Raw genomic sequence first — 21,387 nt, 5'->3', positions numbered from 1 at the left:
AATAATGCTGCTGTGAACATTAGAGTGCATGTATCTTTTTGAATTAGTGTTTTTAAAATAGGATATGGTTTTAAATAGGCTTCTATGGGCTAGCCTGGGAACTTAGAAACAGTGTAGTTAGATATGTTCCAAGTTCAAACAACTATTTTACACATGATCTGGAAGACAACCATTCAAAAATTAAGGATTGTCCATTTTTTTTCTTTTAGAAGTAAACAGCTTGTCTTTGTAAGCAAACATTGTCTATGAATCTAAACGTAATTCAAAGAAATTACTCAAATTCATTAATGTTGCTAAGTATAAATCTATCATAAAATAACACCACGCAAAAGAACTGAGATAATTTTTATAATTCAAAGAGCATGATGAATAAGATCATCCCAAAATCTTTCTCAAAGTGAGGTACTGAAACCTTTAAAATTTTTTTTACTACAACAAAAGTTTTATTAGTCATCCTGTTTTCATTTTTCTCAATAGTAGCCGACTTTTCCCTTATCTCCCAAAAGAGTCATGTGCCAGAATCAAAAGGTCATCCCTCCCTCCTACATTTCTACTTTGAAGAGCTATACAAAGCAGTTTACAACAGGACATGATGAAAAGAATATAAAGGAATATTCCCAATTAGAAATATAAGTAAGAATTTAGGGGATACCTCTTCCACTTTAACCTAAAAATGCTCTGTATTTATATTTTAAAATAAGGACTAATTAAATCAAAAGTCACTGCAGTGAATCAAAAATAACTGAGCAGTGGAAGAACTAAATCTCATTCACCAACCTGCTTTAGGTAAGTGGCCATGCTTTAAAACAGTGCAATACAATGAAAAGGACAAGAATTTTGGGGTCAGACTTGGTTTTAAATCCCTGCTCTCCTACAGACTACCTGTTTGACCTTAGACCTTAAACAAATTAACATCTCTTATACATCACTGTATTTATAACATGAGAAGAGTAAAATCTGCATCATGGAGTTGTTATAAAGATTAACTGAAAATATTATAGAGAACACAATGCAAGGCACATTGTAAGATTCAAAAATTAGTAGCTGTTAGATCTCATTAAACCAACAATATAACTCCATAACTCAGGGCAGTCTAGAGCTGCGCTATCCTATATAGTAGCCACTAGCCGCATGTGGCCATTGAGCACTTGAAATTTAGCTAGTCTGATTTGAGACAGGCTGTAGGTATAAAATAGAATGTTAATACAAAAAAAGAATGTAAAATATCTCAATAATTTTTAAACTGATTATGTTGAAATGATAATATTCTAGATTACCAGATTAAGTAAAATCTATTATTAAAGTTAACTTCACCTGTTTCTTTTTACATTTTAATATGGCTACTGGAAAAACTAAAATTACACATGTGGTTTATATTTCTATTAGACAGCTCTGGTCTGAAACCACATCTTTTATCTAGGAGACTGAAGATCCTAATGTACTTTAAATTCCTTATAATTTAATTAGCATGATTTTAATGTTTATCTACTTCATTTTATTATTTCATCCCCCCAATTTCTTGATTACCCCCATTCAATCTATTGCCTATTCATGGGGACACACCTCACCTTCCCACTTTACCAATAACAGTACTCATGGTATCTTACAAACTGGATGAAGAACAGCAACGTGACAGGCCATTCTTCTCTACCAGCTGCAAGTACTGTCTGTCCTTCAGATAATGTTAACAGAAGACTCATCCATACTCCTAAGAAATGTTTTTCTGTCTCAAATTCACTACTATATTTTGCATTAAAGCAATGTATCCCATCTCTGTCTTTCCTATCAGCAAGTCTACCTTCTAGCAGTCCAGGAGGCTAAAATTTAGTTTCAAATTGTGCTTCATAATCTATTACATTAATATAACTGCAAAGACAGAAAATTCTTTTTCAGCACCTAGAGATAAGGCACTAACTAGGTAATGTAAAAAGATGATTCCTTTTATCTGCTCAGACAACCTGAGAGAAAGTTTAAAAAAATACTGATAAGAACTATAAATTTAACCAACTCTTCCATTACTTATTAACATTACCGACAGGACATGTCATAGTGCTGAACACGTGCTGCTTAAATTAAACTACTATAGCTGGGAAATTCTAACTTACAGCATTAAAAATATATATTTATACATCACTTCTAATTTCTCCAAAGCATTTCCATAGACATTATCACATCAGTTCCCTACAGAAGTCACTGGCTGGAAGAGCTGATTTTACTATTCCCTCATTTGACAGATGCAAAAACCAAAGCCCAGAGGTCACAAGCGATTTACCTGCCCAAATAAAGTTAGTAGGTGAGAAAAGATACATAAGAATATCTACAGCTTCCCAGTGGCTAAGACTGTGGACCCTTAGTCAGATCATGGGTTCAAATGCTGGCTTTAAAACTTAGTAGCTGTGGGATCTTAAGACAAGTCACACCTAACCCTATTCCCTCTATATTTCAGTTTTCTCATGGAGATAATATTAATAGTTTCCCTCATGGAAATTAATATAAAGGTGCTCACACATAGAAAGTTCTCAATAAATGCCTTTGTCATTTAAGGCTTTAGAATCTAAAAGAAGGGACATTTAAAGGTGACTTTCTTATATTAAAAAAACAAAGTAAGTCTTTTGTCATAAGCATAAGAACATTTCTAGAACATCTTAAACCACAATCATAAACATTTCAAATTGATAATATTTTCATTTTTGACAAATTCATTCTTCATGTCTCTTCCTTTTTTACTCTTAAATTACTTCTAAAATCCTGTAAGAAATGAAACTATTTCTTTTGTAGTAAACTTTATCATAGGGCATACCCAAATTTGCAGAAACTAATTTTTAAAGTCATGTTTCTGGAGTCACAATGGACAAGTCTGAAACAATGTTGCACAGTAACCAAATCTCAGTTCTGAAGGCTAGCTAGTGCATTTTAGGAAAAAGAAGAGAATGGGGAGCTGGGAGGGGGAGGGAGGCAGTGTGCTGGGGAAAGAGTATCCCTCCTACAATTCTAAAAAGTATATACTTGTCTTCCGGTATCACATAGTAGGCACTCAATAAATAATTTATGAGTGAGTAAATGGATGAATGAACAGGAGAACTAAATCAAGCAAGAAAGCATTTGTTACTGTAGTAGGTGTCGTTCTAAACCCAGAAGTCATTACCAAAGTTAACCAAGGTTCTAAGCCATAGCCCAGGGACTGGAAGAAACAAATATTCTAAGATTTCCTCCTGCTAATTGATTTCAATGACCCTCTTTATATGTGTTTAAAAAATTATACCTAGGTTGAGATGTATACACTGATGTGTATGAAATGGATGACTAATAAGAAAAAATAAATAAAAAAATAAATGAACATTAAAAAAAAATTATACCTAGGTGAATTCCTACAGAGCAAAAGCTTCCTTTATAAGTATAAAGTGCTTTCAGGAATTAGCCACAATCAGCAAATACCTTTTGTACATATATACACAAATAAAAGGGGTCTCTAACTGCAAAACAAAATTGATGTACTATGTGTTAAAATGCCCATTGCTCCTAAAGGATTTTCTTCCATTCATGTATATTCAGGACAGGAGACCAACTGTTGGTGTATACTTAATCACTTATCACTCAACTTGCAGTTTTGCACCCAGCCTTATTTTAACTTTTTTTTTTTTTTTTTTTTTTTTTGCGGTATGCGGGCCTCTCACTGTTGTGGCCTCTCCTGTTGCGGAGCACAGGCTCCAGACGTGCAGGCCCAGCGGCCATGGCTCACGGGCCCAGCCTCTCCGCGGCATGTGGGATCTTCCCAGACCAGGGCACGAACCTGTGTCCCCTGCATCGGCAGGCGAACTCTCAACCACTGCGCCACCAGGGAAGCCCCTGCATGTTCAACTCTTTTTTAAAAATTATTTTTGACAGTGATGCTAATAAAGAATATTAATTAGATCAAATTTTACGTATTTTTTTTAACTATCACTTGTGTGATTCAGGTTAAAACATGCATTATTAAAACAGCAAAATCCAAATATACTGCTGGTTCACTTTAAAATCTGTTAAAAATAAATTCTGAGTATGAAAGCCAAAATATAAAGTTATGAGAAAATAAAAAAATAAAGTTATGAGACAATACATGTTATAATTTCTACAATTAGTATTGTGCTGGATTCCCAAATTAAATAGTAGCAATTTTTAGTGTATAATAAATTAATACAGGATTAGAATAAAGATATACCATTAGTAATATGCTTTTCGTAAAGAAGTTACTACTACTTGCTTACCATATATTTTACAGATTTCCAAAAGTTTAAGGTATACTTCATTATTTATTTACTTAATTTTTGGCTGCATCGGATCTTCATTGCTGCGCACAGGCTTTTTCTGGTTGCGGCGAGCCGGGGCTACTCTTTGTTGCAGTGCGCACACTTCTCACTGTGGTGGCTTCTCTTGTTGCGGCACATGGGCTCTAGGCTCGCGGGCTTCAGTAGTTGCGGCACGTGGGCTCAGTAGTTGTGGCTCGTGGGCTCTAGAGCACAGGCTCAGTAGTTGTGGCACACGGGCTTAGTTGCTCCGCAGCATGTGGGATCTTCCCAGACCAGGGCTCAAACCCATGTCCCCTGCATTGGCAGGAGGATTCTTAACCACTGCGCCACCAGGGAAGTCCAAGGTATACTTCATTTTTATACTCTTATAATCTAAATATCCCTTTGCACTGATGTTATAACCTCTTTGCTCTGAGGTTCCTTTTATTTATATAAAATATTTTTCAGATAGGTAAATATACAGAATGATTAGTGAGCGAGGAGAAGCTATTTTAAAACTTCATAACTCTACTGAGGAATCATAAAAATATCTAATTTTTTAAAACATCCCTGAAATTACAGAATGCTTCATTCCCATTGAAACAAATATACGCATAGGGAAAATACATTCAAAGCTTTTTTAAAAGGTGCAAAAAAAGGGAGAACAAATGTACTAAAAGATTTTTACATCTTGAAAACGAACAATGGAAAACCTAAGTTTTAAAGTAGTAACAGGGGACTCTCCTGGTGGTCCAGTGGTTAAGACTCTGTGCTTCCAACGCAGGGGGTGTGGGTTCGATCCCTGGTCAGGGAACACCACGTGGCCAAAAAAAATAAAAATAAAATAATTTTTAAATTTTTTTTTTAAAAAGTGGTAATGCAAATCAGAGGATCACTATCCCCACCAGTTTTGAGACTATGCAAATCTTTTAAAAATTAGAAATAGTATCATATGCCTTATAGTTTTACATATTATATAATTTGTATTATATTATAGCAGACTGCCCTCCTCATATATCAATGAATTAATTATTCTAAAACCTTATAGAAGGATAAACAGTTCCACATGATTCCTAATCGTCAAGTGAGTACAAATTTGTACTTTCTTGTACTAATGTTGTTAGGTTTCAAAGATTATCCTTGGCACTTCTAGGATTTCATGCATTAAGCAGCTTCACCCATCCATATCTTTCATAATTTCCTAGATAATAATAATAGTGGAGAACATATACAGAGCCCTTATGTACTTGCACATATTAAAAGGCAATCTAGCAGGGTGGTTAAGTGCCACTATCTGAGTCCAAATACTGCCTCTGCACTCATGACCCTAGGCAAGTTATGTAACTTCCCTGTGTCTCAGTTTCTTTACCTATAAAATGGGATAAATACCTGCCTCATGAAGATTACTTGACAATTATAATTGTTTAGGCTCAGTGCCTGGCACAAAGTGCTACATAAGGGTTAGCTGCTGTTATTATTATTCCTACGTGTCATGTGCTGAGTCGAATTCTTTACATGCATTATTTCATTTAATTCTCACTTAACTCTATTTTACAGATGAGAATATTGAGGTTTACAGGGGTTCAGCAACTTGCCTTTAATACAAAAGCTAACAAGAGGAAGGGCCCAAATTCAAACCCAGGTTGCCTCTTTAATGATCCAAGCCCTGATATCTATGCCAATGTTTCAAACTAGGCTCCATGAATACACTCATAGGGAACTTACAAGTTTTCACTCTGATGATTTTTATTTTAAATTACGCTAGAGAGGTTTCAGATGAAAGACATTTTTACATAGTAGATTTTAATTTCTCGAATCATCAGACTGGGATATGCAATCCCCTGGTATTCCCAGGAATATTCTCAGAGGTCTAAGAATTTTTTTGTTCTTACAAAGTAGTCAACTTCTCACTCAGCTTTCATTCTTCGAGAATGAGGGCAACAACTACTTTTCAAAATCCTTATGCCCATTTCATTACAATTCAAAGTTTTGACCTTTTGGCTAGTCTAACTACTTGAAAAAGTAAAACTGTAATTTTTTAAAAACTATGGTATCTTTTGCAGCACTCGGTCTTGTCTTTAAGAACAAAACACCCACACAAAAAGAAGAAACAAATATTAAAAAGGTATCTATTCCTTTAGTAAACCGTACTTTACTTTCACATTAAGCATCAGTCTCTCATCTTTAATCCAATTATATAATTACCATAGCATACAGCATATTGCTACTTGAATAACTCAAAAAATAAGCCCCAAATAAACTCATTTTCTCTATGCCGCCTTCCCCGCAAAAAGATCCCTTTTCAACATCTCTAATTTCTGTCAATGGTATTACCGTTCTCTCAGTCATCCAGGCTCATGACCCTGTGGGCAAGAGAGAGAAATGAAAGAGCCTGTGCTCTTTTTCAGTGTACTCAATTCCTCCTGTAGAAACATTACCTCAAGGAGCTGTAATCTATCTGGCACAGTGGACATACACAATTATAAACATGAAATAAATGCTATGAAGGATGCATAAGATCTTCTTTGAGTAGAGAATCATGGGCCAAACTCTAGGGTAAAGAGGATAGGGAGACAGAGAAGACATCCAGAGGTGAGACTTTTTTTTTTTTTTAAGATGTTGGGGGTAATTAATTTTTGCTATGTTGGGTCTTCGCTTCTGTGCGAGGGCTTTCTCTAGTTGTGGCAAGCGGGGGCCACTCTTCATCGCATTGCGCGGACCTCTCACTATTGCGGCCTCTCTTGCTGCGGAGCACAGGCTCCAGACGCGCAGGCTCAGTAGTTGTGGCTCACGGGCCTAGCTGCTCCACGGCATGTGGGATCCTCCCAGACCAGGGCTCGAACCCGTGTCCCCTGCATTAGCAGGCAGATTCTCAACCACTGCGCCACCAGGGAAGCCCCAGAGGTGAGACTTTTAAGAATGAATAGCAGTTAATAGAGAGAAAGAAACAACCTGCACATGCACAAAGGCACAAAAATCTCAGTGACATATTCAGTGAACACCAGGAAGTGTTCCAGAAAGTTCCAGTTTTCTAGAAAGTAAAGTGTGATAACAGGGACTGCTAAGAAATGAAGCTAGAAAGAGCAGGCATACTTAGATCATGAACAGTTTAGCCAAGGAGTTTACATTCTATCCAATGAGTAAGGGAAAGCCACTGAGTAATTTTAAGCATGAAGGAATTACTGCATTCTTATTTTAGAAATATTGCTCTGACACTGAAAAACAGACAGGAAGAGCTACAGCCGAGAAGCACGGACAACTGTTAGAAGACTGCTAAATCAGTTCAGGCAAAAGACTAGCCTAGAGCAGTGGGGAATGGAGAGAAATAGATTGAGTCAAAAGATAGGTAGCAGGTAAAACTACAGGATTTGGTAACAAGATAGACTGTGGTTTGAGGTTTGGTAGGAAGATGGTGGAAAGGAAGGAATCAAGGCAAATTCAAGGTTTTTAGCTTGAGCTCTGGGTGGATGGAACTGCCATTAACTAAAACAGGGAACAAAACAGGAGAAACAAGGTAAAAGTAAGTAAAGCTGATGAGTACAGATGGTGTTAGTACTTCTGGTACATCCAGAAGAAATTGTCTAATAAATGGTTAAGTCTAGAACCCAAGAGAGAAAAATTTAAGATGAAAATATAAAATTGGGAGGTATTAGCCAGTAGAGTGGATGAAACTGCCTAGGAAAACTGTACGAAAGGATAAGAGTTCCAGAGACCACCAATATTTAAAACACAGGCAGACAAATAAATGAAAAGTAGAAGAGAGTGGTGATACGGAAGTTTGGAAAGGAGAGAGTTTCACGAAGAAGGGAATTGTCAATGTATTGAATGTATAAAAGAGGTGAAGAGAAGAACTTTAAAGCTTCTCTCGGTTGGCAATTGAGTAACTGGTGACAGAGAGGTTACAGAGGAATGGATGGTTAAAAAAAAAAGCTAAACTAGACAGGGGTTGAGTGAATGGCAGGGGAGGAAAGAGTAATCTTGACTGAGATGAGACTAAGAGCTAGAGAACAGACGGTTAAAGAACATTTTCAAGATGGCAGAGATTTTAGCATTTTTATAGGGCTAGAAAGGGACCAGTGAAATGTGAGATTTTTAAATTATGCCTTTGTACTTAAACTTACTATAAGAAAAGTTACCCATTATACAATACTAAGTGAAAAAAGAAATTGAAGAATATGTATAGTAGGCTGTTACTTAAAATAAAATTCAGACTCTGTTTTATGCCTTTCAAGTTACTATCATTACCTTGTGTTAGCAACTATCTGAAATTCTTATTTGTTTAGTTGCCTATCTTCCCCCCTAGAATGTAAGCTCCATGAGAAGAGAGATTTCATCTGCCTTGTTCTCCACATATTCCTGCTGCTTAAAATAGTGCTTGGCACATAGCAGGCACTCTACTGTTGAATGAAAATGTGTATGTGCACACACACATACATATATATGAATGCATGTATTTACATGAAAAGCATAAAGAAAGTTCTAATTTATTATTTGAACTTATTTATGCCAGGGGTGAGTGTGAGACTAGGAGGAGAGGTAAACAATACTGATTCATTTTTTGCTTCATAGATCTCTATTCAAATTTTCTACAAAAATCATGTCTTTTGTAACTGAAAAACAACTTTTAATAATGATCAGATGAGCCTAAGAAAGTTAATCTATTCTGCCTCTCTATTTTCTTTTGGTGGGTTGTCTTGATCTAATCTGACTGCAGGCTGATCCTTGAGCTGTTTTAGTAGGGCAGTTCAAAGTCAGAATTTTAAACCTTAGAGCTGGAAAGAACGTAGACATCATCTAAGCCAACTCCCTAGTTTTACAGATGAGAAAGCAGACACTCATAGTAATTTAATAAAAGGTAACTTAATTAATAAAATTAGGGTACTGATGAGAAGATTTTAAAGAACAAATGATTAGGAACTATTTAAAAGGCTAATCTATTATATGCTATACATAATTTAAATGATAACTAATGAAAGCTTACTAAAGCTTATTCTCACATATAACCTACAATCTTCTGGTGAAATTATTACTCAAAGTAAAACTATTTCCTTAAGCACACTATTTGACCAATGAACCCTACAGTTAAGCACTGGCTAACCATTATAACATGACAAAGGATTCAGAATACACAAATATAGGGAGTGAAGTTATTCACCGTTAGGTGTGCAAACTAACTGAACTAACAGGCACTTCTTTCTACCAGGATACACAATAGGTCAAGTATATATTACATTTAAGGATTGATCACACTTTGACTCAAATGTCTGTATCAATGTCTACAATGTGTATTTAATAGAATTTAATAAAAATTAAATTTTGAATAGGTAAGTAATACATTACTAAGTATTTAGGGAAATGACTTAACTATTTCTCTTTACATATATACTGTAGTTTACCAGGAATACAACAAATTTTATCTAAACTTCTGAATATCACTTTGAACTTGTTTACAAACTATCTCATTTGATCCTCACAACAACCCCATAGACAGCAGAAATTATTAGTCCCATTTAATATATAAGAATGAGGCTCAGAAGTTAACTTGACTGAGGTCATTTTGACAAGTCCTAGGACCCAGATCCTCTACCTCTTAGCCACTGTTCTTTCCATCACCCAAGCTACCTCATATTTACCATTTATTAAAGGGCAAACCACTTTATAATTTCCTTCCTTCCACAATGGTGGAGGTGCGGAGGGCAGGTACCTAAGCCCTAGCAATCCTATCCCTTTCTATTCCATTTGAAAGTTTGGTACATAAGAAAATATTAGCCATTCATCTTAATAGTGACAAGAAAGATGTGACAAGTCACCTTAGTTGAGAATTGTGCACATCAGTAATTCCTACCAAGTATTCAATTATTTCCTTAATTCTAATAAAAGTATCCTCTTATTTAGAAAGCTCTCTAGGGCTTCCCTGGTGGCGCAGTGGTTGAGAGTCCGCCTGCCGATGCAGGGGACACGGGTTCGTGCCTCGGTCCAGGAAGATGCCACATGCCGCGGGACGGCTGGGCCCGTGAGCCATGGCCACTGGGCCTGCGTGTCCGGAGCCTGTGCTCCACAACGGGAGAGGCCACAACAGTGAGAGGCCCGCATACCGCAAAAAAAAAAAAAAAAAGCTTCCTATTAGAAAGCTCTCTATAAACAATACCCAAAGTAGTATGGGCTTAATAGTTGAAAAAAATCTGAAACCAAATCTCAGTCCTATCACTCACTAGCTGCTCAATTGTGGGTACATTTCTTAACTTCGAGTCTCACTGTCCTCATCTCTAGAGTGACGATGACACCATCTACCTCTGTGAGTTGTTGAGCAGATTGAGTGATAATATGTGCAAAGCCTTTAGTTCTTAGAAAAGGGCCAGAACACACCAAGTTCTGTTGGAGAAACAAACATGCAGGAAGGCACTGCTCATGGGTAATGTCATTTATGTGAACTTTACTAGTATAACTCCTAGTGTGACCTTACTTCTTGTCTCTCTCCAATATCTGGGGCAGGATACAATATATCACTCTTGCTCCCAGGGTACCAATTTACAGTGCGTGCTGGATTTCAGCCCTCTTCTAAATCCTCTAGTTAAGGAATATCATAATCTATTATTTGACTATCTTAGAACTGGCCATACCAAACCAAAGCTTACACTATTTTCACTCCACTCTTTAAGTCTGCTAACTGCATCATTCACTACTTTGAAATAAAATAAGAGTAAGCCAATTTTATAAATACAAATCATGATACAGCGAATTCATGTTGGGTGAAAAGGGCAGGAATTTTCAGGGGGCAGGGGGAGGGGAGAAGGACCTAACATTGAGAAATGATGTATTCAGCAGTCCATCATGCACTAAATTTACTTTCTCTCTTTTAATCTTCCCAGGCATTATTCTAATCAAGATTAGCATCGTTTTACAGATTTTGCAAGGGAAGCTTAAACCCTGGCTCACTCCCCCTCGCTCAAGGTACTATAACCTACAGGAAGGCTCTTGCTCAACTCAAGGCCTTTCCTCCTCCTCTTGTAATCTCTGCCCAGAATGCTCTCCTGTCTCCTACAAGGCCGTCGCCTTCTCCTGCTACAGGGCTCACTTCAAATAGTTCCTACTCTCTCTATCTCTAAAGTAGAATACACCAATTACTCCATCCTTCTTTCCTTCATAGAACACAAAGCCATCAGTATTCATCTTCTTCCTGTGTTGAAGGACAGCACAGATGATGCTGGCTTAATGAATGAGTGAACACACCTGCCTACAGACATTTAGCAAGTAAAAGGCAGGGCCTGGAGACCAATCCAGATTAACCTGACTGCAAACCCCTGCAGTTCCCTACCTCTATTTTTTTTCACTGGTGGAAGGGGAGGTGCTTTGGGCTGGGAAATCAATGTAGAGGTATGCCTTCCTACTTTCTATCTGTATTCATTCACTTTAAAGAAATTACAGAACCACCTACACATATACTTAATACTACAAACCATTTAACCAGAATTTCAAGAGATCTTACATTGCCTTTTAGAACCACAACTCAATTTGGGAAAACAAAAACAAACAAAAAACCCACTGCGTTTATGATGCCCCTAAACAATCAAAATACCTCCAAACTGTTGAGTAATTGGATTGGCAACTCCACATATGGTTATTTAAGGCCAAAAGAAAATTTAAGTCACACGTATAAATAAATGCATTTTACTACCAGACTTGCTTGTAATATTTTGTTCTTTTATAAGATGTTCTGAATTTCCCAATACTTCATACAGAAAAATCTTAAGACCAGCCATGGGATTATCATTCTTATCGTGGTAATCATGTTCTTTCTTAAAGAAAGATGATACGAATGCACTCCATCTGTTGTGTTTCACTATTAAACCATGTTCTTGCAGACAGAAGTCACCTCGGGTAAAACGCCCAGTGCGGTGAGAGCCGACCACTAACAACATTCCCTTTGTTGCCTTCCCCACGGGGTTTAATACTTACTGCTGAGTCCTCCATCCTCGGAGACTCCTGTCCCTCTCATTCCTAGGTAAGTCAGTCCCAATATGAGGAAAAATAGGCAGGCAGCAGTTAAGAGAAACATCGACAAGTAGTGGGCACTGAAACCCCCAGTTGGGGACACCTCCTCCCGTTTAAATTGCTGGAGAAGTTCCTCCTCAGGTTCGGAAAGCTTCGGTTTGTTATATGTGTTCTTCAGGTAGGTATGATTGGAGCCCGTATGATTGGAGTGATTGATCCTGAGTGAACCAGAGGCGGCCACCGCCGCACTGGGAGGGAGGCTGTTGGAAAAAATCCTGGGGGAGTCCACGCCGAAGGCCACACCGCCGATATGATTATTGGTTTTAAGAAGGGAGCCTGTGGACGAATCCAAGGTTGAGTCCACGTCCGCGAGCGGTGGCTGCAGGAGAGGGGCCAGTTTCTTAGCGTTAACGCGGTATCTAGGAATGGGGCTGGAGTCCGGGGGATCAAACCCTCCTCCCTGCTCCGCCGCCGCCGCCGCCGCCGACGACGACGACGACTCTTCGACGTTTCGGCTCCTGTCTAGACTCCCAGCGGCCGCCGCCCTGTCATTCATCGCGATTCCTCCCCCTCCCTGAACTGAGGTCTCCAGTCGGCCGCCGGCCGATTTCGCAGGCAGGGGAGAGAGAGGCTTACTATGGCCCCGCCTGGGCCGATGCCGGGAAAGGGAGTCGTCCTTCAATACCTGTCTGCTGGAGGCCACGTCGTCGTCCTCCTCTTCTTCCGAGTCCGAATAGTTCTCCCGGCAGCTGTAGGGGAGAAGCCGGCTGCCATTCACGGTCCGGCCGGACCACAGCGGCTCCTCGGCCTCCGGGTCCCTATCCTCGCCGTCCTCTCCCTCCTGCTCCCCGTCATCCGCCGCCCCATCTCTCCCCGACGGGCTCTGCAGTTCGGCAGCCGCCGGCCTCCTGGCCCCCCACCACGAGTGGGGCTTCCTCCGCTCGGCCGAGTTGCTGTTAGTCACCTCGCTGGAGGCCAGGGGCGCCGACGTCGGTTTGAGCCCGCGATACTGGAGAGGAGCCCGGTCTTTCCTCCCGCCGCCGCCGCCGCCGCCGCCGCCGCCGCCCCCGCCGCCGCCGGCCTGGTCCCGGGGACTGGCCTCCACGTCCGACTCGTCCGAGCTGAAGCCCAGCAGTACTTTGCTGCCAGCCGTGGGGGCGGCCGAGGCGCCCCCGGGCCCTCCCAAGGGGCTCTCCGGGCCAGAAGCCGAGATCCGGCCCAAGCCTCCAGGAGTCCGTAAGTAGGAGAGGTCGCCTGAGACCTGCCGGACCCCCATCCCCACGGCCGCCGCCGCTGCTGCCGCGGCGGCGACCGTGGCGGTTGCCGTGTTATTGTTATTACTGTTCCGCGTCTTGGTGCTGCGGCCCCCGGACCGGTGCTGCTGCTGCTCTTCCTCTCGAAGCTTCTTCAGCTTCTTGAGGTAGACCGGGCGGGTGCTCTCCGTCACTGGGCCAGGAGACAGGCCGTAACGGCGGAGCTGAGAGAAAAGCTCCTCATCCGAGAGCTGTTGAGGCGCCGGAGCCGTTGCTGCCGCCATTTTCTCTCCAGGGTGTTTTACAAGCTCCGCGCTACCGGAAGTGACGCGCCGCCCTAGACCCTGAACTAGACCGGACTGCGTCGCCCTCCCAGCGCCACTGGCGCCTTGGCCAATGGGAGGCACGGGAGGAGCTCACCTGAGCGGGAAAGGGCCACCTGAGTCGCGCGCGGCAGAGAGTTCTGCGCTTTCACCTCGGGGTGCCAGCGCCTTCTTCCCCTTCCTTTCTGTCACCTTCTCCGGCTGTTCTCCGCCCTGCCCTTCCCAGCGCCTCTCCCGGGAACTGCCTCTTGCCAAACCACACCTTGACCTCTTCTTCCCAGGTTCCTGCCACCGGGCAGTAATATTGAAGGGAAAACTGAAGTTTATGGCAGTGGTTTTCTTTCATCTTGATTACCGTTGCCAAGGGGAGCTTAGAGACTTAAATCTTGATGGCCAGACGACTGGTAATTTCCCTGACTCCTGGTTCCCTCTTTTCGCTTTGTCTTTCCGACTGACTTACCAAAAAATAAATAAAGTGAGTTACTCTCGCTGCTCATTTGAGAAGCCTCTCCTCTAACATTCCAAGGAAAAGATAGAGTAAACCAGCCCCGATACAGTTTACTTCAAGAGTAATGGCTATTCGTTCCCTAGTTAGTTGTAAGGTATTATCGTTTTTCCCCTTTTAAAATCTGATAACCTTGATAGGTCGTCGTTTTTGGAATTGAAAGAGCCAATCACATTATATGACTGAAAAAAAAGAGAACGTGCCATCCTGCTTATTTCCTTCTTAAGACCTTTTCAACCTATAGTTATTTATTTATTGTTAAAATTTTTATGCATTTGTTTTCCTAATTTTTAATTTATTTATTTTCTTATCCCTTTGAACTGTAAGCTTTATGAGCAGAGGAACCTTGCTTCACCCCTTTAGTGCCTGACACTTCAGGCACGTTCAGTAAACGTTTGTTGAACTAATTAATGAATTGCAAATGTAGGATAGTGTGAGATGAATATTTTGACATGGGAGTAGTGACAGATGAAGAGGAGAAACCTTCACACACAGTCAAAAAACAGAAACGATTAATACCTGGATATCCAACCCCCTCATTTATAGACTAGGAAATGAATCTCAGATGAAATTTTCCCAGTTTGGTAAAGATCGCTTCCCTTTTCCTCCAACACTGGCAGAGCTGACACTTCTTGAATACTTAAACCCTAGCAGCTACATGGCAGCACCTAGCACAATATCTGGCACGCTATGATAATTTTTGTCAAATAAATTATTTTTCCCTATTACATTATACACATCTGAACGGAAAAATATGTTAGTCAAAAGCATAGATACTAGCTTTTCAACATCCTGAATCCAACAGCAGAATAATGCTCAGTAACCTGAACTTTTGACTTTTCTTAGCAAAAGCTTGCTGTCTCCTCAAAAATACTCTTACGTGGACGGGCACTTCCTTGTCCTTTATCAGAGGACTTTAAAAATCTACAAATATTCCTGAATTCTAGGACTGTTAAGTACTTTAAAAAGTGCTTGACATAGAAAATTTTAACCACTACGATGATAATGACCCCAAATTTATTACCATAATTGTCTGGGTCGGGAATCAAATGATTATAAACGTATTAGACCTGTGTCTCAGGATAGCAGAGGAGTTAAGCTGTGAGTCTGAAGTTAAGCAAAACTGCATGGGGACCCAGCCCTGTCGCTTACTTTCAACATTTGTTCCACACCCTACTGGCTCTCCAGGTAGGAATCATAGAAGTCAGCCTCTGATTTTCAGGAATCTTTTGATATCCTATAAGGATTTGAAGACCATTTATAGTTCTGCCTGTGACTTAGGGCAAGTTATTTAATCTTTCTGAGCCTTAGTTTCTGTATAAACAAAAGAGAGATGATGAACCTTCCTCAGAAGGCTTTTTTCTTTTTTGCGGTACGCGGGCCTCTCACTGCTATGGCCTCTCCTGTTGCGGAGACAGCCTCCGGACGCGCAGACTCAGTGGCCATGGCTCACAGGCCTAGCCGCTCTGCGGCATGTGGGATCTTCCCAGACCGGAGCACGAACCCATGTCCCCTGCATCAGCAGGCGGACTCTCAACCACTGCACCACCAGGGAAGCCCCAGAAAGCTATTTTAAGGATTAAATGAGAATATGTCCGCATAATTCTTAGCACCACACCTAACACACAATGTACATTCAAATGTTAGCCAGTAATGTACAGCCAAGCATTGTGTGTGTGTTTGGTAGCATGGCTTCTGAGAGAGAACTCCATGTAACAGCAGTTAAGGAAAATACCACTGCACAGACAGAAGTAGAAATGGTAAACCTTTGCCCAAGGCATCAAACAATCCCATTTAGTAATTAATGAAGACAAAGGGGTTTGGCAACCATAGTCGTTTTAGCCCTTGGGGGCAGAAAGATTTGGAATGAACTAGGAACCAAAGGTCTGGAGTCTCCAAGTTATGGGACTTAGGGAAAATCTTAGGTTCTCAGAACCTCAATTTATTCTTTTCTAAAATGATGATAATATTGTCTATCCTTCTTGGGCACACAATTAATATTCAATAAGTATCTGTTAAGAATAATGAATGAATGTATGTGAAAATTCTGTTCAAATACATTGTTTACATGCTAGGTATTATAGCCAGATAGTCACAACAATGAAAACTACAATTGGTATAAACTTTATACTTTACAAAGAGATTTAATATACAAGGTCTCATGGAGTCTACAAGAAACCTTTTCTCCTTAAAGATACTGAGGGCATGATTTATTGCATGGAGCTATGTGGGGTTATAATTACCCTTTGAGTGTTTGAGCAGATCTTATACTTTCTCAGGAGAACCTTCACTGACCCAGCACTTCACTGATCTCAGGAGAACCTTCACTGCTTCCAAAGTTCTCCTCATTTACCAATGGATCTTACTCCTGCTTCCAGATTGGCTAACTTTTAAAGCACAAGCCTCTAAATTAGCAACCTGCACCCATGGTCTACAGGGAATGCAATCTCAAACTCACTCCTGCTCTACAGCTTTCAAAATTTTGACTAAGGGAAACATTTCTGAAGGATTATAGAAGGATAGGCAGTCTATCTCTTCCTCTATATGTTTTTAATATTATCTCTGCCTTAAGCCTGCTGGTCAGAGACCAGTGAAGCTTGGGCCACATTGCTAACACCATACTCCCCCTGGTTCCCAGTTAAAATACCTATTGCCATATTTCCCTTCATAGTCAGGACAGCAGCCTTTATTGAAGGACCTTCTAAAGAATGATATGACACTCAGCATTACGTTCACAGATATTGTTAAGTGTTTATTTCCTTAGAGAATGTCCTTTCAGGCCTCAGTATTAGAAATAGTTGTACTTTTCTAGACAACTCATTTGTTTGGGTTTTGGATTGGTTTTGCTTTGTTTAATCTATTTATCATTATTTTTTATTGAGGTAAAATTCACATAGCATAAAATTAACCATTTAAAACTGCACGATTGGTGGCATTTTGTACATTTACAAAGTTGTGCAACCCTCACCTCTATCTAGTTCCAAAACATTTTCAACATTCCCAAAGGAGACCCCATACCTATTATGCAGGCGTTCCCTATTTCTCCCCCTCTTCAGCCCCTGGCAACCTAATCTGCTTCCTGTCTCTATGGATTTAACTATTCTGGATATTTCATATAAATGGACTCATACAGTAATGTGACCTTTTGTGTCTGACTCCTTTCACTTAGCATTTTGAAATTCATCAGGATGTAGCATGTGTCAGTACTTCATTTCTTTTTTATGGCTGCATAGTATTTCCTAGTACGGATATACTACATTTTGTAGATAATTCATCCATTGATGGGAATTTTGATGGTTTCTACCTTTTGCTATTGTGAATAATGCTGCTATGATGTACAAGATGTACACCGATGCACAAGTATCTGTTTGAATACCTGTTTTCAATCATTTTGGGTGTGTACCTAGGAATTTCAGTTCATATGGTAATTGTATATTTCACTTTTTGAGGAATCACAAAACTACTAATTTGTTTTTAACCTTATGGATGGATGCTGTTTGTTTGCTGACTTGCCATGTTTCCCTGTTTGAGATGACAGCTAGGAAGTTCATACTCAATTTTGTGTCCCAACTATAGCAAGTGTTTAGGGCTCCATAGCATATATTTAAAACATTAATCCCATTTCTAATGCCATCTAAATTTTCTGACTTTATATTCACGTGCCTCATTTTAAAAAGTGATTTCAATTTTATTTTCTCTTCCAAAGATGATATGCATCTTTTTAGCTGTCTTTTAATTATTTGGGGAATACCATATAATTCCTTTGACAATCCAAAGGGTAGGTTTTATTAGTTTTCATCTTTTACAAATAAGGAAACTGAGGTTAGAAAAGTTACTTGATTCAAGTCTCAAGAACCAGATGGAAAACTGAAACCTATGACCTCAGAGTCCAAATTTCATGTTCTCTCCACTATAGCACACCACTTCTTGAATACCTTTCTTAATTCATACAGTAATATGTGTAAAAATAGACTTAGCTCCCTCTTTTCTCACCCATCCTAAAGAGGGAGTAGTCTGTAATGAGGTGAGGAAGAGGACAAAAGATTTTACAATTGACCTATTTCTTAGTTTTATTTCTACATGCAACAACTAGAAAGAAAGCTCAGAAATATAAACTGATTATTTCACTTAACTTTTTAGCAGATCAAAGAAGTAACACAATATCATAATGATGGTATCATTTAACTTCTCTTAAAGTGCCTCAAGGATGTCTTCACTAGTTCGATCTACAAAGTTCCTGATGTTTATTTTCCTTTTTAATTGCTTAACTTTTGTTCAACACTAACAGTGATTCTAAGGAAGAAGACAAAATAAACAGGCTGAAAATACAACATGGTATTGAGAAATGTTAGATAAAATTCTTATCCTATGTTGTTGTGAGAATTAGCCAAGAAAGTTTCATAGCAAGAGCATCTGTTTTATTTTTCTGTATATAACTCAAACAGGTAAGGAACGGTCATACAACTCTAGTAAACAACATACATATGATTGATAATTATAATCTACTCTGTGCAAGAAGGTGAATTGTTAAATCATGTACTGGGAGTCGTAGAGAGTATTTCACATTAATATGTGAGGGACAAGTGTCTAAAAGTTGTGAGATTTGAGTTCTATTTCCAGTTCTGCAGTTAATTGTGGTAATATTTTACATTTTTTAAATTGCCTCATAATCAATAGCACCTTTTCATGATCTCATTTGATCTTTCCACCAACCCTAATAGGCAAGCAATTATAATCCTTGTTCTGTAGAGGAGAAAACTAAGGCTTAAGAAAGTTTGATCATTTGTTCTTTATGAGAGCTTACTAGATGAGGTCCAAAATCATTCCTAGATTGTCTCACCCTAAGTTCACTGTTCTTTCCAGCGCACCACAATACCTCATATGAGTTGATTGTACTTCACAGAATGAGTCACTTAACCTTTTCTCTTTTAGTTTCTTCATCTGTAAAATGAAGAAGTAAGAATACTTGACCATTAAGGTCTCTTACAAATTCAAAACTTTCTGAAAGTACTTTCGTATAATACTTCTTATTGTACATTTTTATTAGACTTATTTATATACTTGCCTTATTTCTCATGTTCTTTGAGATAAGGATCTGTGTCTGATTGAAATTTGCATCTCTCCAAGCTCCTGGCTTATTAAGTGATACCACATGTCACAAAATAGTATTAGAAAGACTTGCAGGTGACACACAAAGAAGAAATACATTAGGGATAAGACTCGTATACGATTATCTAGAAATAGGAGAGAAATGTGAGTCTACAAATTCAGCATGAAGTTTAAGGAATACACCTGTAACGAGGCTTATGACCCGGACTGCTCTAGAGATTTGGTTTCCTTAAGCAGCAAAAGGCATCTTAACACCGAAGTTTTCTGTCCCACATCATATAAGCAATGGTAAAGAGATCTGAACGCCTCAGTTTAAGATTATCTATTCTTTTCAATGCAATCCTTTAGTGTTGTTTTATTTGTTATACAGGAACTTCATAGGAGATAGGCATAGAGAATCATCAGGTTTGTGTTTTATAATACTTTCAAACTTTGGGTTATGTATCCTTTGATGTTTCTTATCCATCCTTCCCAGAAGCTTAAGCATGGAGAGAAGGGATAACGGGTAGAGGACCACTTTTAGTTTTTGTTGATGGGATGGAAAGCTTTGTCTCCCATCACTCATGACTGAAACTTGTTCCTGACCCCTGCTTGCCTCTAAATAAGATCATTTCTGGCCACCCATACATGAGGAACATTTCTTCTTCTTTTTTTTTTTGGCCGCATTGGGCCTTCGTTGCTGCGCACGGGCTTTCTCTAGTTGTGGTGAGCGGGGGCTACTCTTCATTGCGGTAGGCAGCCTTCTCATTGTGGTGGCTTCTCTTGTTGCGGAGCATGGGCTCTAGGTGCATGGGCTTCAGTAGTTGTGGCACGTGGGCTCAGTATTTGTGGTGCACTGACTTAGTTGCTCCGCAGCACGTGGGATCTTCCCAGACCAGGGCTTGAACCCGTGTCCCCTGAATTGGCAGACGGATTCTTTACCACTGCACCACCAGGGAAGCCCTGCAACTTACATTTTTGATCAGTACTTTAGTTGTGCAATTCAGATGTATGTAACTCCAATTCAGGCATTTTCCCTATATCAAATCAATGAATGTCATGCCGACTTTTCAGTTGCTCATGTGTATTTTGTCAAGTCTCTAATTAAGACTACGGGTTTGTTCATTCACTTGTTCAACAAATACTTATTGAGTGCTTATTGTGGGCCAAACATTGTTCTAGGTGATGGAGATACTACAGTGAACAAAATAACATCATAGACTTTACATTTTAGCCCAAGAATATAGACATTAACAAATAACATGTAACGGGTCAGCTAATGATAGGTGCTAAGAAGAAAAACAAAACAAGGTAAATGGGATAGGGCGTAAAGGTGACAGGTGGATGATGCTATCTCATGTGGGTGGTTAGGAAGACCTTTCTGATAAAGGGCCATTTGTGTAGGCATCTGAAGGGAATGGTAAGGACAAAAACCCAGAGTGAGAATGTGCAAGGTGGGATCCTGCTTTCACAGAAAGGAGACCAACATGGCTGGTGAAGAGGGGTGGGGTGGGGCATGAGCCATGGAAGATGAGGTCAGAACAGCGGTGGAGAAAGAATGGAGATCTTGTAAGGCCTTTTAGGCGATGGTAAGTACTTTGGATTTCACTCTGGGTGAAATGAGATGAGAAACCAAAGTAGGGTTTTGAGGAACAGAGCAACGTTATCTAATTTACTTGTAAGACCTGTTGTGTTGAGAAGAGACTTTAGGAGAGGAAAAGGAAAGAAAAGAGATAAGTTAGGAGGCTATTGCAAAAATCCAGGTGAACAAGATTATGGGTTGGAACATAGTAGTAGGGGGTGGAAGTAAGAAGCATTCTGAATATATTTTAAAGGTAGAACTAAGCAGGATTTACAGATTGGATGTTAGATATGAGAGAAAGGAGTCAAGAATGACTCCAAGTTTTGAGGGCTGAGTATCCAGAAGAAAGGAGTTGTTATTTACTGAGATGTGGCAGCCT

At 39.7% G+C, this 21,387-nt stretch overlaps 1 protein-coding gene across 1 annotated transcript in view; it reads right to left on the bottom strand.

Moving 5' to 3' along the window:
* Positions 1-13,804, bottom strand: part of LEMD3 (LEM domain containing 3) — a 66,204-nt gene extending 52,400 nt beyond the window's left edge. Inside the window, exon 1 of the mRNA XM_082850632.1 lies at positions 12,222-13,804. Within this exon, the coding sequence (XP_082706758.1) occupies positions 12,222-13,794 (1,573 nt within the window). The 5' untranslated portion in view covers positions 13,795-13,804. The remainder of the gene's footprint in view (positions 1-12,221) is intronic.
* Between the last annotated feature and the right edge of the window lie 7,583 nt (positions 13,805-21,387).

Source organism: Leucopleurus acutus, assembly GCF_964270905.1.
Source record: "Leucopleurus acutus genome assembly, chromosome: 11".
In the NCBI taxonomy this organism is placed as follows: Eukaryota; Metazoa; Chordata; class Mammalia; order Artiodactyla; family Delphinidae; genus Leucopleurus; species Leucopleurus acutus.
The sequence above is the reverse complement of the archived record's forward strand: the minus strand, read 5'-3'. Positions and strand labels throughout refer to the sequence as shown.